The sequence below is a fragment of the Apteryx rowi genome, unplaced genomic scaffold (genome assembly GCF_003343035.1).
Source record: "Apteryx rowi isolate R43461 unplaced genomic scaffold, aptRow1 scaffold_1, whole genome shotgun sequence".
Taxonomy (NCBI): domain Eukaryota; kingdom Metazoa; phylum Chordata; class Aves; order Apterygiformes; family Apterygidae; genus Apteryx; species Apteryx rowi.
Window position 1 is genome coordinate 862,576 of NW_020447196.1, and position 17,320 is coordinate 879,895.

Here is a 17,320-nt window from a genome sequence, read left to right on the forward strand (position 1 = left end):
AAGTTTATCAACGTAGTTTATATTTGATCACCAGCCTTACTATATAAAGCTATTGATACTATTTTACCATGACCTGCAAGAAATAAAAAAAAATTTCACATTTTTTTCTTTATTTGAATTTAACTAGAACTGTACTTCTGCAATAACACTCAGTACAAAACTAGCTTATTGCTGTTTTATGTTCAAAAAGATAATACTAAGAAAATACTTTTTTTCAAAGCAAGGATGAGATATTCAGCTGCACTAAAACAAGACAATTTTGTAAGTAAAGTTGTCCTTTTTTTCCCTTTTTAATATGTAAGGATCTGGTTGACATATAGGGGAAAAAAAAAATACTTGGTGTAAAACAAGGAACATGATGATAACTGTATACAGACCACAGTTTTTTGCTGCCAGCTCGCCTGTAGATTCTTTCAATATGCTCAGCAACAGTACCTAAATGCATATTAAAAAAAAAAGCACAAAAAGATGCACAGATTTTTATTTAATAGTAATAAGGTAAATTTGATCAGTTAATTCTGAATCAGCTTTAGCAAAGCACTTGCATAGTGTTTAACATCTAAAATTTAGATGCAATTCAGTCCCCTGTCATCCAATTGTGTGTTGTTATACCACAAGCCAACCCAGATTACACCTAAATTTGCTGCTTACGCTGTAAAGAGACTTAACATATCAACTATTATTGTGATAAACTGGGAAAATTAATCTATGCACAGATTTGACCTATAAGGTGCATCTCATTACCTTCATCAAACTGCACATTATTTTTTGGATATGGGATGTAGATAGTTCTGCTGTCTTGCCTCTGTTGAGCTAAAATCCACAGGAAGCAACAGGAGAGTTTTGTGCTTGACAGTGTAGTTCATTCAAGTGATGCTGTGTTTGGGCAAAATTTTTAATAGCTGACATCCAAAACTTCTCTGGTTTTCAACTTTATATATGAATAGTAGATGACCTGATTAATTGCATGAGATATGAGGCATTCAATTTACAGGAAGCTGGGAGAGCACAAAAGAGGGGATCTTTCACTGCCTTGCAGTTCTGCTCTGAATAACCACAACAGGGTGCTCACAAAAGATACCCAAGTTACTCTGTGAGCTAACTTTGATACTCGGGTGCATTAGTGCACTACTCCAGCTAGGTTCATTATCACTGCTGCAAAGTACAGGGAATATTTGACAGATAATAAGCATTATTGATTTACTACTCCCCCCCACCCCAACCTGATTTTCTGTGTGCCAAAAGTGAAGTGAACATTTTGTAAAGTGTTATGTATTAAACTAGCCTGGTGCTATACGGACATGACCTAAAAAAGAGAGCATAGGAAATGAGAAGAGCACTGCTTCTACATCACAGCAAACAGTCTGAGTTTCAGAGAAGAAGCCTTGAGGTACAGAAGGATCTTTGTTACTCAAAGATGTTGTACTGAGACAAAATGCTCAGGACAAGATGCTCAGGGACAAGTAGGACTCCAAGGCAGGGGGGTATATTGTTGATCTGCTTTTACTGCTATATCTTGGCAGGGGATATGAGAGGTTGTTAGCTAAGGTGAACAGTAATTCATTGAAAGGTTTTGGGTCCTTATGAAGTAAGTCTCCACATTCAGGACGAAGTTCTGTATTTGTACTTAAGCTTCTAGACATTGGTTTGAATTTTCAAAAGGAAGGGAAAAATAGTGGAAAACAAATCCTGACAAAGCTTTGGAAGTTATGACACATGGTCCTATTTCCATACAGGAGTAATAGGCAGAGCTTGCATTCAGACATGTGGTAGAAAGCCAAGGAATGAACCCGTGTTTCAAGTCATAGACTGATGGTTATTTTAAAAGACAGCAAAAGGGATGGGCTTGAAGAGGAGCGGCTCAACCTGCTACAGTGGTATCTATTCAACTGTGCAGGGTTCAAGTGGGGACTATTATGTTGAAAGCAAAAATGGTGATAAACATTCCATTACTTAGGTTTGAGTTAGCATCTAGATTTAAATTCCCAGGTGGAAAGGCAGTGTTTTTCATACTAGTCACTCACTGGTGAACTTCATCTACAATATCAATAGTGAAAGTTGAACTCACAAAAATCATAGCCTAAGGATATGAAGCCTTGTGCCTGTCAGCTGGAATAACCAAGGTCCTTCAGCTTTTATTTTTAGGTTTATTTTTTATTGACAGTGTGATTATTTAATGTCAGTTTCAGTAATCTCCAGTCGCAGAAGGACAGGAACTTTAGTCAGTGACTCAGACTGTTTAATGCAAGGTGCATATTAAAAAGGTTATCACCACCTACTGTTTCATCTTGGATAGCACAAAAAGACCTTGTATGTGTTAACTCTAAACAGTCAGAGGCACAACAGTATTCAGCCTAAACACTGTCAAGTGGGTTTTTTCTTCATCATCACAATCTAATGGTCAAAAGTGGCTGTATGTTGGTTGCTTATGCAGCGTAGGAAGTTTGCTTCAAGTTGTTTCCAGAGCAAGGAAGGATGCAATCTGCAGATGACTGAAGAAAGATGCTATGGCTCAAGTCCAACAACAGTACAGATAACAGAGGTGCAAAGCCTGCCTAAAAGGCTAAACATGCCTAATGTTCAGATGCTGACCAAGACTTTGGATTCAGATTGGCCAATATACAATGCATTGTTGAAATAGTGATGTTTGCTCCACTTTACATTGTTTTCCAAGACCTTTTTAATATAGCAATACTAATATAATGTCTATTTATGTCAACATGACAACTCTTCATCACAAGTACCAGCTGTCCCCTGTCAAAATTATGAAGCAGGGATCCATAACATGAAGTGGTACATTGCACTGCTTGAGAAATAACCAAAAGAAGAAATATTATTTGATCTTAACATTCTTCTCTTTCTGAGAGGAAGCAAAGGCATCTAAACAAACAACAGTCTGGGAAAAAAACAAACAAACAAAAAACTTGCAGCACATAAGCAACAAGCCTAGCAGGATATTCTGGATAATCTTACATGAATTTAAAACCTACACTCTACTAGATCTATAATATGGAATTAAAGCAGAACAAACTTTACAGATACATTGATATAAAATCAGATTACATAAAATTAAGAAATAATCAGTATAAAGCTTCATACATTTCAGTCTGTCACAGACATAAACTGGTCTTGAGTTTCAGTTTAATATACAAGTTCATATGCACTTTTTTTTTTTTTTTTTAAATATGTACGTTTTCAGAATTACAACCAGGCACAGAAGCTGCATACAAACAATCTAAAAGAGTACATACATTTAGCAGCTCATTCCTCTCCACTCTATGAATGTGCATATCCCATTTAAAGTAGAAATTGCTTTAATGGTGAAGAAAATAGCTATATAACTGCTTGCATGCATGGCTATTATTCATGTTCATTAGAACTACACAGACAGCTGCTTCCTGAAATATTCAGAATAGTCAAATGAAAGTAGCTCTTACCTTCCTTGGTGATAAAATACGGTCCTTCCCTTTTGAGCAATATATTCAAGAGTAATGCTTGACTTGCTAGGCAATTGCAATCCTAAGAAAACAAAACCCAAAACCCCAACCTTCAGATTTTCAATGAAGCAAAGACAGCAGAGCTATTACAAATTTCAAATTAAACCAGATGGCTTTTTTTTTTTAAGCTAATTCTATAAATTTCATTTTTAAGGGGAAAGGTTTCTTCATCACAACTATTTAATACCCTATGTATCCCCTATCCTTTTCACTGCTTATTGCAGAGACTGCTCTAGGTTCATACTAAGTTGCAATAATTTGGCCTCAAAAATATTTCCTGGTTTTCTGCTCTTGGCTTCTGTCATTTACAGCACAGATGCTTATGCTGGCATAGAGAACCACATAGAATAGTTTGTGTGTTCCTACTGAACTAGTATACTTGAACTAGAAACAGTCACTGGTAGTCATCTTCTAGATACAGGAAAAATACCACTTCCTCAGTATTATTAAAAAGTCAGTCTATCATAATGAATACCTACTGCTGAAGGGGTTTTTTCGAATTTAGTCTAGAAATAAAATATTTATTCATATGACACATGACAAATTGCTGCCCTTTTAGACAGTCATGTATTACCAGAGGAAGATTTGGATAGCTGGGAAAAACGGAAGCCAATAGTTAGAGCATGAAGGATCGGTTCTATGATGTTGAGTTAAGGACTATCAAGAGGAGGATTCCCTGGGGATGAAGAATATCAGACATTATATATTATTAGTTATATTTGAAAGGACTCTAGACACACAAAGATCACTGACATTAAGCCATGACAGTAATCATGTTGATATCAGTAGGCTGCTGTGAAGAATACCAGCACATCATTTATCATCTCATGAGTGTTAAATTATAGTGTATTTTTTATCAAGTTTTCTTACACTCAGTTTCTGCAGAATCTCATATGTTGACTTGTTTTTCCAGTCATTAATATTTACATCTGGTTGCTGCTCAAGTTCAGAAACATTTGGAGTACTAGACTGTCTCTTGACTTTTGAATGTTTTGGAAGATCCAACTCCTCCAAGCTCTTAAATACAGGAGTCCTGAAAAATAAGTATTTAATTTCTTCACAGTTCAGAAAACATTATAATTATCAAATAGTTCATCATTGTTATTTACACATAGCCTTACTCTTCTGTTTCAGTGATTCTTAGGAAGTCAAGTTGTTCAACAACTGCTCCAGATATTAATGTCTGAAATTAAAAATTAACAATTAAAATTGAAAAAAAATCCATAGATTTATATAAGTATATAGTTGTCATTTGATCTGAGAGCCAAATTCTCACTATGTTGCTGGTGGTTTCCATTAGGGAAGTAGTTTCTTTATCTACAGTTCCACATATCTTTACACTTTCACAATTTTTTTTCCTCTTTCAGCTCTTTCTTAAGGTCTCACTTAAGACAGCAGAAATCTCTCAGGGCTACTGTCTTTTTTCTGGGGTTCTGCTACTGTTCTGCTTGCTATATACAGCTTTATCACCCAATATCTATCCCTCACCCCAATTAAAAAAAAAAAAAACAAAATACCAAAAAAACCACAGGTCTGGGGAAAACATCTGAGACCACAAGATTCACATTCCTCAAAATCTTGCACGATACCTGTGTTTTGGACCATAATTCTCATTTATTCAGGTATCTCTGAGAGGCTAGTTCACCTATAAATCTCAGTGACGTTTCACAAAAAAAACACAGCGTAAAAGCATTTCCTAGTCTGTAGTAATTCCTTAATCTGAACATGCTTGCTAAAGTTTACGCATCAAGTGCAGCTTACAAATACCTCAGACCCCAAAATATTACATACCTATCATTCACTCCAAATTTTTATGAATCTCCTATGTATATGCTTCTAGAAGAAAAGGTATGTTGTACTAAAGCATTTTTTTAAAGAATGTTTTTGATAGTTCTCATTAGCTAAACAAAATTTGATGCATGCACTGGGAACTTTTGAATTCCATTTTCACTGTACAAAAGTTCGCAGTAAAATATTAACTATGAGCTGACTGAAAATAAAAACTGCTTTGCTTTTATTGCTCATGTCATTTATCCTTTGACTCGCATATCCACTTGAACTCATGATGATGATGGAAACAGTAAAGATGAAAACTGAAAAAAACTAGATGCCTTATACAGCTTACACAACATGCACATTTTTAAATGAAATTACATTTTGTGTACATTTTACAAGAAAAGAGAGATTCACCCAATTTGATACGTAAGTGTTCTCTCTCTACGCACATTTACAGATAGGCATCTAAATGAAGCAGGTGAACATATTTCACAAAGATTCAATATATATTCTGTTACAATAGATGAATTATTTAAGAAAACACCACAGAAGTTAGACATATCCTTTGTTCTTGCCCCAACGCTTTCCCCCATAATGAAAGGGACCATTTCCAAAATGCGACAACTGTGCAGTGAAATTGAGAGATTATTTCTAAACTGATGGAAAAAACCTACTATATTTCACCAATAAATATGTTGATCACTAACATCTACCATTTACATATAAAAAGGATAAAAGAAAGAGGACATGGCTTTGGAAAGCTGCAAAAGAAAAAGGGAAGTTGAGAAAAAATAAGAGACTGAAGACATTTTCTATCTAAGCCAAACCATTTTCATATTCTTAGTTTAATGCCAAAATAGGAACTAAATCTTGATATTAATAATTAATATGCTGCAATACACTTAATTATACATGTTGTACTGACATATGGGGAAGTTAGCACATTGTTTTTATGGCTGCAGTAAGAATTTATTTCTGGAAAAAGCACAGTGGGTTTTTTTTATAAATTACCTAAGAAATCTTCAGGGTGTTTGACCAAGTATGTAACTGCACTTAATAAAGTCTTACTAGGGCCCAGTTACACTAATGATTCTTGCAAGGGCAGATCCACCGGGAGTGATTTCTGCCCATGGTTTAACCATGGTTAATAAATAAATAAACAAAAGGTACCAGCTCTTCATATTAACTGCTGTCCAGGAACATTAATCCAAATCTAGTTTTGCTTTGCTTTCAAACATCATTTTGTAGTTCTGGTCCCTAGCATGGTTAGACACAATTTCATCAGCAGAACTGAAGCAGCAGCCATGACCAGAGAAGACAAACCTGGAAAGGCAGAAATCTCCTATGCTGGACCTGTCATCAATGGAGTAAATCAAATAACAGTGACCTTATGGTCTGGCCCCTGAAGACGGTCTGAGCCAGGCCAGCAGCCATCCTCCCTTCCCTCCCTTTCACTCCTGCAGACATGGTTCCTCCGCTGGCTCTGGTGCTTGCCAGACCCATACAGAACAGGGAATATGACCATCTCTTACTAAGAGCAGCAAGGCATTAGATCACTTAACTACGTCTCTGCCTAACATTTTTCAACAAGAAGTCATRACTATAGGCAACAGATGAAACCTCACAGTACAAATTTAAAGCATCACAACTAGAGCTTTTTTTTTTTTTTAAAGGTACCTTAAAGTCTAGTAAGTGTTTGGAGTTTTTCTACTTACCATTCTTAATGGATAAGAAATGCAGCAAAGACCAATGACTGTCAACATCTTAAATACTTTAAAACTACTAACTAATTTCTTGAAAAATTACTTGACTTTTGCAGAAAGTCACTGAGTATGCAAGAGGAAGTTTATTTCCTCAGGACTGTAACAATGTAGCTTTTAAAATAAGGACACATTATGTAGATTGGGAAATTTCTTGCCTGATAATACATCAGTTTGATCAAATGCAAGGTAATAAAGTTATTGCAGTCAAATTGTCTACAGTTTTTTGTTTTGTTTTGTTTTTAAATGCAAGGTGTTGGTGGATGGCAACGGCATTGCTATAGGAAAAGTAAATGCTAACAGGAGACTGCATGGCCAACATGCGACTAATATAAATATATAAATACTTAAAACGTTACAGGGATATATTTAATCATTATAGCTATGAGTATTTAATTTACAAATGAGCCAGCTCTTTTACAGATTCATGATTTTCTAGGATACAAGGAATCATAACTGTCTTTGGTCTCCCTTACAAAGAGGGGTTCTTCAACAGGTGTGAGTTAAAATGGATTAGCACATATAAATATCTAATTTAAACACAGCACCTGACTCAAACAGTAATTTTTGCATTTTAATGGGATAACGTTCCTGCTTTAAGATTAATTCAGACAGCAAATACGTTAAAACTAGATCCCACTTCTTTCAAGAAAGAATTTTAATATATTTGAAACACCTTTTTTCCTCAGTGATATTCTAATCAAAAGAAATCCCTCAATGCTTGACATCGTGGATTTATCTTTTGGTGGTAAATTCACAGGATGGATGAATGCTGAAGAAAGAAAAAGCTTCCTCCCTTCTGAAAATCCTCTATGAAGATTAGCAATTTTAGAAGACTAATAAGCTCATGTTTCTTTTGAGATAAAATGAAAACTGCTAAATATCTTGGTTATTGATTTGAATTTTATGATACTAAATAAAATATTTAAAACAATACTAATGAGAATATATGTACTAATAATAGGAGATATGAACACAACATTCAGGGAAAAACAAAAAAAACCCACATACCTGTACTCTGTCAACATGAACTTTCACTCCTCCAACAATTCCCTTTCTAAAGGCTGCCAACATATCTAATATTGGACTGAATCTGCTCCCTCTAAAATTTTAAACAGAACTCCATTAATCTTGTAATTAGGTAAAAGTCACACTACAAATGATGCTTTCCTCTCTCTCTCTTTACCTTATATTGTCTTCACGGATAAGTACAACGAACAGTGGGCGACCATGCATTTTCCAATACTGCTTAATGAACTGCAGTGCATTCTAGGTAAGAAATATACGTTAGACAATAAAAAAAACACACAGGTGCAACATATCAGAATACACAGTACAACTTATTAAAACAATTTTTGTCTTAAAATAACAGCACTGCTTAAAAACCCAGAAGGTTACAAAAACCTTAACTAATAATCAAACCATTAACAGATTTTTTCTGAAGAATGTAAGTTGCTTTCAAGCTTGCTTATTGACAAATTTTCTGAGAATACTCCTACTGTATACACCGATCACAGACAGTAAGATGTACTGAACTACATGTAACGACCTATTAAATATGCATGGGAATCTGGATCTTGAATCATGACCACTAGCATGAAATAACCAGTGCAACTTTCTATGCACTGGAAATAGCTGCTCAAGCACAGGGGATTTAGCAAGTGAGCTTTGCACTGCTGCCTTCCCTAGAGTTGGGGAAGGAAGGCAATTTTTAATATTTGTGCAAAGCTGAATTATATTTCCTCCATCTAAGGCTTTAATAGATCCCTTAAAAAGACCAGTGTCATACCTTTTCCCACCAAGAACATCTGTTTTCCCAAAGAAACAAGGATGTTTGCTGTACTCCAGCATTCCCAATCACTTCTGAGTAAATTCTTTGTCAGATACAGATATTCAATCATACTGGGCTAGCAGGATATTCATCTTAATATTCTCTCCAGCATAAATTCATGAATTTACATATTAAAAAAATACACACTATACAGCATTCCCTTTTAGTCTTATATTTTAATCAAACTGTACAGTTTATTCTTCTATAGACTATTTTTGTTACTTTTTCAAATGAAAAGTTAGATAAATACCTTAATGTCATCAATCAACATCATAACATCCTGAGACATGTAGAAATCACTTAGATCAAAAATGATCGAGTAGCAAACTACAGTCTTTCCTAGTATTCGATAAATCTGTTGGGAGATAAAGCTTCCATTAATCTTTTCTTTAAAATATTTGAAGCATTAAAGTAACCAGGGAAAAAAGTCTTTTGGAACTATCAAAGAAACAATAAATGTTGAACAGTTTAATAAAAAAAGACCACTAAAAATAAAACCTACATCTCTGATTTTAGGTACTCTGGTATTTATAAGGTATACTGACCTACCTTCTAATTTAGTTAAAGCAGTACACTTCATCATCCTATAGGCTGTTTTGGCCAAGTGTTACTGTAATTGGATGTCTAGGACAGATATGTCCTAGTATAATAGTAAGATAGAGCATGTGTATTCTTAACAGGTTTACAAAATACATTATAAGGACTTTAAATTAAGATTTGTGCATAAAATAAAATTACATTTAAATTCTATTTAAAATAGTTTTTCAAGTTCAGAGGCTAAACCCATGTCTATCTGACATGTATATTAATAACGGTAAGATAATAACTTCTTGCAACAACCTTTGATGTTCCAAGGCATCCTATAGGCCTGTCTGGTCTTCCAGATAATCCCAATTTGTCATTGACGCCCAAATGGAAGTAAGCCTGTGAAAAAGAGTCACGAAAACTAAGGAAAACCTAGACATAAGATCTTCTTACATGCCTACTGTGTCTCAAATAGGAATTTGTGTGCATTCTGCTTTAACCAGAAAATGAGATTCATAAAATAGGATCTTTCTGTAGCTTTTTTTTAAACATACATCCACATAACAAGTCAATATAGTGAAAGAACACTATACTTGGTGCATTTATAGTTCAAGGACTACATTTAATTACTTGGATAAAAATGGGTATACTTACAGCAAAGAGAAAACAGCTACTTAATTGAAGCAAGAAACACAAGATGCAAGAAAAGATACAAACAGACTGTTCCCCGACAGCCATTCAATCCCATGCAATTCACATCACTTCCAGCAGCCCAATAAGCTGCTGCAGAAGTATGGTGTTTACAGCTCCCCCTCCTTCCTTTTAATAACAACTTTGGGAAAACTTGTTGCTCATGACAGGGAAAGTACAGTTAACTCTGGTTTACACTAAAAGAGTGTTGTCTTCACTGAACGGTAACCAGCAGCGCTGGGTCAGATCCTGATGTTATACTTAGTTTACATGGGTGCAACTTCTGGCTTGTGCAAAGCACCACATAAAGTCCTCCTTATCTGCAGGAAGTTTCAAAACTGAACTTCACTCTGTAGTGAGAAAACCTATTATTACAGAAGAGCCAATTCAGACCAAATTAGTATCTAGAAATTTCTAGGTATGTCTTAAACGTAACTATACTGGTTACTCTATAATGAAGTTAAATATTAAAAGTTGCTGTTTCCTATCTTAGGCATTACTTTTAGCTTCTTACAACTATTATTTTGCTATTCTATATAATATTTTAAAACCTTCAAATTCTTCACTGAATTTTTAAAAACTTTTAAAAACTATTATTTGCATATGCTGTCTGGTCGATTTTGCCTTCTGTAACACTTTTCCTATGGGGATATAAAGGCAAAATAGTAATATAGGATATATTTAAAGATTTTTATTCTAATTTTAATAAAGGCATGCAAAATTAATGCACTAACACCACAAGCAAAAGGGAGTATGTCATTATTCATTGCTTAATTCTTACTTATCTGAGTTGTATTATGCATGTCTAGTGTTACTTCAACTGATGGTGTAAGACTTGCATACTAAGAAACAGTCTTCATTGATTACAGTGTATCAGAATAAAACCATAATATGGAAACTGACAACTAAGCTGCAGGCAAGAGAGTATAAATGTATCAGTTAAACCAGACTGAAAGCTGCATTTTTTTTTTCCTTATTTGGGCTGTTTTAGGTGAGAAACCCACTATTACTAAAACTTAACTCTTACCATAATTTTCTAAACTAAAATTCAAAACATTTTCCTCACCTCATTCTTTCTTTCTTTATATTACAGGAAGATAATTCAAAAGCAAATGAAACTGAACATTTGAACAAATATGACACTCTATCATTTTACTCTTATCAGCTTGGGGCCTTCCCGGTATTGCCTATGTCTCCACATTAATGCTATGAATTATTTAAGAAAAATAAATAAATAAATAAACCTTTCCTACATCACTAGTTCACCCACTCTGAGTAACCATAGTCAAATGGAAAAGAATGGAGACATCAAACCATTAACAATTTTAAATAATCCACCTATACATAATAAAAATCAAAACCATGTTAAACCCCTTTTTGTAATAAATAATGGAGATCACATGAATGGTATCAGACATTATAATTTAACACTAACAGGGCCTTTATTCTGCTAGACCATAAAATATATAATATTTTCTTAAGAAAAAYAGAATACTATTCTTTAGACAAAACTGCTTTGAAATTTGGAGCTTTAAATTATTACCATATACCACTAGACTAGTTCACAAGTTTCTAACTAGTTAAGTGGCAGCACTGGAATAGCAAAGATTGAGAACCCTTCTCTGCATAAAGATCAACCCCCCTCTTCCCAAAACTACAGAAGTCACTCTGAAGTTCAGTGTGCCCCCGAAACACACCAGCTGCTATCACAGATCTGAAGTATTAGCTTTACCTCCCCACCAAGGCTGACAGGTACTACCAGCTTTTTTTTTCCCATTATTAAAAAGGGGGGGGGGGGGAGACAGAGACAGAGATCAAACGTCATTTCTCATTCTCATTCCTAAAACACATTAATTATTTCAACTTTACAGCTATCACATAGTCTTTTCTGGAAGTCCAGCAGGAAAAGGATGTGCACCAGGCAGCTTAATAGCTTCAAGATTTTCTAAAAGTAACTTTTGCCTGGCAAGTGTACCTACCTGTCATGACCATAAAGAAAATGACAGAATTGCCAGATGTTTCACCAGCTTTTGAAAAAGAAATCCTAAGGCAGCAATTGTCATAGCTGGGAATGTAATTGAGCATAATAAGTAACAATAAATACAATTTAAGGAAGGTCTCACCTTTTTGTCAGGGACACCAGAGAAATGAGGGATGACTGAGAGAGACAACATATACTTCTACAGTAAATCTATCTGTTAAATCAAAATTTTCAGGTACAGAATTTCAGGACCAATACAGTCAGAGAGAATACATTTTGGAATATATTATCAAGAAAACTGGCATGCAAAACAGGCTAAGGAGTGAACAAGGCTGAATATAAACAAGGATATTCCCTTCTTCTGTGTGTAAGTACTCAAGCGTGCAGCCATGATACTGGGTCACCTTACTTGCCCAAGAGTTTCCTGCAGCTTGTTAAGACTTGTTTACAGGCTCATGGGATTCTCGTTAAGGGTTTACTGAGAGGTATGGACCAGGCATAATAGAGATAAAGAAGTAAACAGGCACCCAGTAATCATTGGGTGGACACATTTATCATTCAAAGCAGTATTTGTCAAAGCCTTTTTGCTTTAAATGCATTTCCAGAACAAACAGCAATGGCTAGCTCAAGGTAAGAGTGCCAAAGTGCTATAACTAAATTAGACAAAATGGCTGAACCAAAAGAGGCCATGGCAGTGCTAAGGGAATGCTGAGATGAACTAGTGTATCCTGTAGGTTTCATTCATCTTTGACTACTGGCTTCACGTGGGGATGACAGGTGCTTCACAAAACACATCTGAGCTGGCATCGTCAGTGAAGCTCAGTGCCGGCAAAGGCTAAAGGAACCAGCCTTTGAAGTGAAAGGATCTGGTACTCCATTAGACTGCTGCTTGCCTGCATGGAAAAAAGAAAATCTGAAGTCTTCACAGGGGATGAAGGGGAGTCTGAAATTCTCCTTCATCCCAGTAATTTTTGATTCCAGATTTTGAAATGAGCTGAGTCAAAAGGGTAAACAAAGAAGGGTTTAATTCCAAACTTGCTGGATATATTCAACTATCACATTGGACTTCTGGAAAAAAAACAAATACAAAAGAGATTTTATAGGTGTTTAACTATGAAAGTATATGATGGGTTATGCCTGCTGTCTTAAGTACATTTCTTCGACTGTTGCTCATTTGCTTGTGTTTCTCAATCAAGCTTAGTCTATTAATATTCTTAAAATTTTATTATTCATTCATTATTCATTCATTATTCTTTGCAAATTACTCAGGTAATAAGCCTAATCAGGTAACACAAAACTTCTAGGCTTCCGTGTTTTGTTGAAGGCTCTAGCTTAGGTATGTGTAACTGACCAGTTTTAGTATCTCTTGAAATAAATAAATAAATAAATAAATAAATTAGAATAACACAAATAGGTAGATAAACCTAAAGAGATGCAACTGTAATAGCTTGAGATAAATTCCCTTAGTTACAAAGAAACATATGGATAGATATATAAATAATTTTTAATGCAGAATTCCTTACTTTGACAAGTTCTTTTTGAGCCCATATCTGAATTGGTTCCACTTGCTGGGGTGTCTGAGTTTGGATTCCATATGTGTTCAGAAAAACTTGTAGGCTACAAACAAAACAATGACAAATTTTATCACAGAATAATCTTAGTTTTAACAGTTATCCTGGTAGCAGATACACGAGCATCCATATTTTCTTCCATGCTTCCTTGGATATCTTTATCAAATTTAAGATGTCTATTACTCAACATTTCCTTAAAGTAAATGTTCTCAATAAAAGTAAATACCTACCGCTGACTTTCTGCTATCAGAGCCACATGTACCACCAAATCATTTTCTAAGGGACCCTAGAAAATAAACAACAAATATTGATTAGCATTATTAACCAAATATTTATTGTTAGACACAATATTATGAATACTTAAACCTTTCATGAATATGACAAACATCACCGGCTGCATTGTTTTTTCTCTCTGCCCACCCATCAGCTTCACTGCGTAAGCAAACTGAAAGAACACCACGGAACTAAAACTGGTAACTCAAAATCATTGAAAGACTGTACTGTCAATAATACTTTGAAAAATGCATTGTGGAGAATTAATGATAAATAGACTTCTGGTAATCATCTTCACTGTTTAATTTATTTTTAATTTGAATAAATGGTAATGTTAGAAAAATATTTTGCTTCACATGCCTGCAAAATTTTAGAAGTTATACAATCATTATATTCCCTTTAGACCTGATATGACATAGCTTTTTGATATACTTTTTTGTAAAGAGCGAAATAACTCAGCTGTTGGGTAACTGATGATTTCAACCCTTTAATCAGAAATATGTTGATCAGACAGCTACTATTTACAGTTTTACAAAAGTTATATTACATTTTACAAGAGATAACAGCATTTCATTGTATCATTTCGGTACTTCATGTTTGAAATAAATAACAGCATTTTGTATAGGAAAGTTACACAAATAAGAATTATTCCAATATGTTGAGTGAAATTAGTGACTGAACTCCTTGGGTCTTGAAATGGTAGTTAACATTTCCTTTCACCAGCAGCTAAAAATGAGATGTCTGATTTATTCTCTATTCATTTCTTCTGTGTTGTTCATTAACTAAAAAACTAAGAAGAGAACACATCTTCATTCCTAAAATGTTTTTTGTAATGTTATTGATTCACCTCAAAACCAAACCAACCCCCTTAAATAATTACAACTAGAAACTACCAAAATGTGAATAACAAAAATTAAATAAATCTTCCATCAATTGATTACATAAAAATACATATTCTGTATAGATATATGGATAGATTGATTTAGAACAAAAACATTCACAGCGAACATCTAGTTGTTCAGGCAGTTGTGACCCTTGATATCAAATTAAATCTTATGGATTTGCAGAAGAAATTCTTGATGACATTTCCCCCCCCAAATACATTAGTACTACACTTCAACTAAAGATCCTCAGGTTTTTTGCCATATGAATTAAGTTTTTGACAGAAGTATTACAATGTGTACAAAGGGAGACTAGATAAGAAGGCAGAAGCTAAGTGACATTAACAGATATTACATTTTTAAAACAAAAAGCAATGACTGCAGAAAATGCGAGAGCATTCTCCGACACTGTAGCCATTTATAGACAGTCCATGATCCAACTTGGGACTGATCTTCAATTTAAGGCCCAACTTAATTATCACTGTGTCACAAAGACAAACTGAGTGGGACTGTGTTGCATTCGGAACATAAAACTGTGTGTTCTGGACCTCCACGGAGGCAAGTCCTTGTCTCAAAACAAATACTAGTGCCTCTCGCACACACATTCAATGACATGACTCATTTACGGGAGCCAGTAAGTGGTGGTTCTACAGGAGCTTCTACACTACTTAAGCAAATGCATCTGCAGCACAATTGACACAACACAAAGTCTGATTTTAAGAGATTAGCCCCAAAGAAAAGCAAAAAATTTTCTACTGACTAAACAAAAGTATTTAAGAGAGCAGAAACCATGAATTTCACCTCAAAATTAGAATTCTTCAACTGGTTTTATGGAGTTTCCTCACAGTTCTATTTTTACCATTTCAGAAGCTGAGATTCATAAAAAGGCTTCTTGAAATGAAAGTCTAGACAAAAATCCTCAAGGGTTATTCATGACAGTGATAAGTCCATGATGATTAGGGAAAAAACATTAGGTTCTAGAAAAAATTCCCTGTTTCCATATGACTTACTCTCCACATCATTTGCATAACTGGATTCTTGTGCTCTAAACTACGGGTAAAACAATTTTTAGCTATAAATTTGAATATTCACAACTACAGAATAATACCCAGGCCAAAAATAGTTTAATAAATTGCCAATTCCTTCATTTCTCATTTAAATCTATTTACTATACACTGGATTTCATGGAATGATGCACTTGAAATAATTTATCAATAGCTACTGCAATCTTTTTCTACATGACTTGCTGCTTCATCATTTTTATTCTAGAAGACCTGGTTGTGTGAAAAATAGAGTTTGAAAAAATTATTGTGGAAAATGGTAAGATGGTAAATAGTTAGTGATCTAGAAAAAACACAAATCAAAAAAAATAGATACAAGATTTATGAAAAAGGTACATCACCCTTTTTTAAAAATGACAGTGACACACAACATTAGCTATATATATATATACACACACACATGCATATATACATATGTATATAAAAGAGAGGGAGAGAGACAGAGAGAGACACAGAGAGCGATAGAGAGAAAACATTAAATTCCTAAACACTCCACTAAACAAATCTGGATGTTGTTGTTAAAAGTTCCCTTTAAATGTGTTCAGATTCATGTTTATCCAACACCCCAAACTAAGCAGCTCTTTACACAACATCAATCACCGTCTCCCCAAGACATTGCAACAGACTGCGCCCCCACGCCAGGCTCCCCCTTCTGCCTTACTTTTTCACATTGGGTAGTAGGGAAAAGGATCTGCTTAAACTATGTTCTCCATGCTGCGCAAATGATAAATACATCCCAGCGTTTTCAGGAGACAAAATTACAAGACAGACCTTTTATTCTTCCTCTCCAAAAACCCTATTTTATAACAAGGTTATAAACTGTCAGAGGCAGGCAGAAGGGGGAAAAACCCTGACTCCAGTCCTGGCACTAGAAGACAAAGCAGCTCGGTACTGGCCTTTTGCTGCAGTCTCAGTGGACAGATGCTATCGCCGTATGCCTTTCTGCATATATTCCCAGGAAACCTCAGAACTCCGAAAAAAATCCATTCATTCTGAACATGTGAGAAAGTGGGCACAACATCAGAGCACCGACTAAAATGGTACCTACTGGGCCTTCCAGGCATATGGAGCAAGATGAGAAATTCAGAACCCATATAATCAGCCCTGCTGCTATGACCTACAACCTAATTGTTGAAAAACACCTCTGGAAGCATGTAAATACTGATAAATGGTTTATGGTCAAGGCTGCTAGCACACCAGACTGTTTTAATGCAACAGAAATGACACCAGTGTGCCTCAAACTCTAAAATAAGATTTAACAATTTTAAAACTGTGTTAACTGTGGTGGACAACTGTATTAAGACAAATGAAAGCAAGAATATGCCTCATATTAATAGTACAAAACAAATCATCCAACATCATACATCTGTTTAAATTGTCAAAATTAGACACAATCTAATCCTAAAGTAAGTTAGGTAGTTGAAAATCTTAAGAATTACATTTAGTAATTTGACCTGCTTCTTTACATAAGTTA

The 17,320-nt window shown here is 34.8% G+C and overlaps 1 protein-coding gene across 11 annotated transcripts in view; it reads right to left on the reverse strand.

Moving 5' to 3' along the window:
* Positions 1-17,320, reverse strand: part of PHKB (phosphorylase kinase regulatory subunit beta) — a 100,452-nt gene that overhangs the window by 16,127 nt on the left and 67,005 nt on the right. For all 11 annotated transcript variants that reach the window (XM_026059982.1, XM_026060065.1, XM_026060015.1 and 8 more), the window contains 10 exons: positions 13,862-13,917; positions 13,584-13,677; positions 9,705-9,788; positions 9,115-9,219; positions 8,220-8,302; positions 8,045-8,135; positions 4,619-4,680; positions 4,368-4,530; positions 3,438-3,519; positions 378-435 (listed from right to left, as the gene is read on the reverse strand). In XM_026059982.1, coding sequence (XP_025915767.1) covers positions 378-435; positions 3,438-3,519; positions 4,368-4,530; positions 4,619-4,680; positions 8,045-8,135; positions 8,220-8,302; positions 9,115-9,219; positions 9,705-9,788; positions 13,584-13,677; positions 13,862-13,917 — 878 coding nt within the window. The remainder of the gene's footprint in view (positions 1-377; positions 436-3,437; positions 3,520-4,367; positions 4,531-4,618; positions 4,681-8,044; positions 8,136-8,219; positions 8,303-9,114; positions 9,220-9,704; positions 9,789-13,583; positions 13,678-13,861; positions 13,918-17,320) is intronic.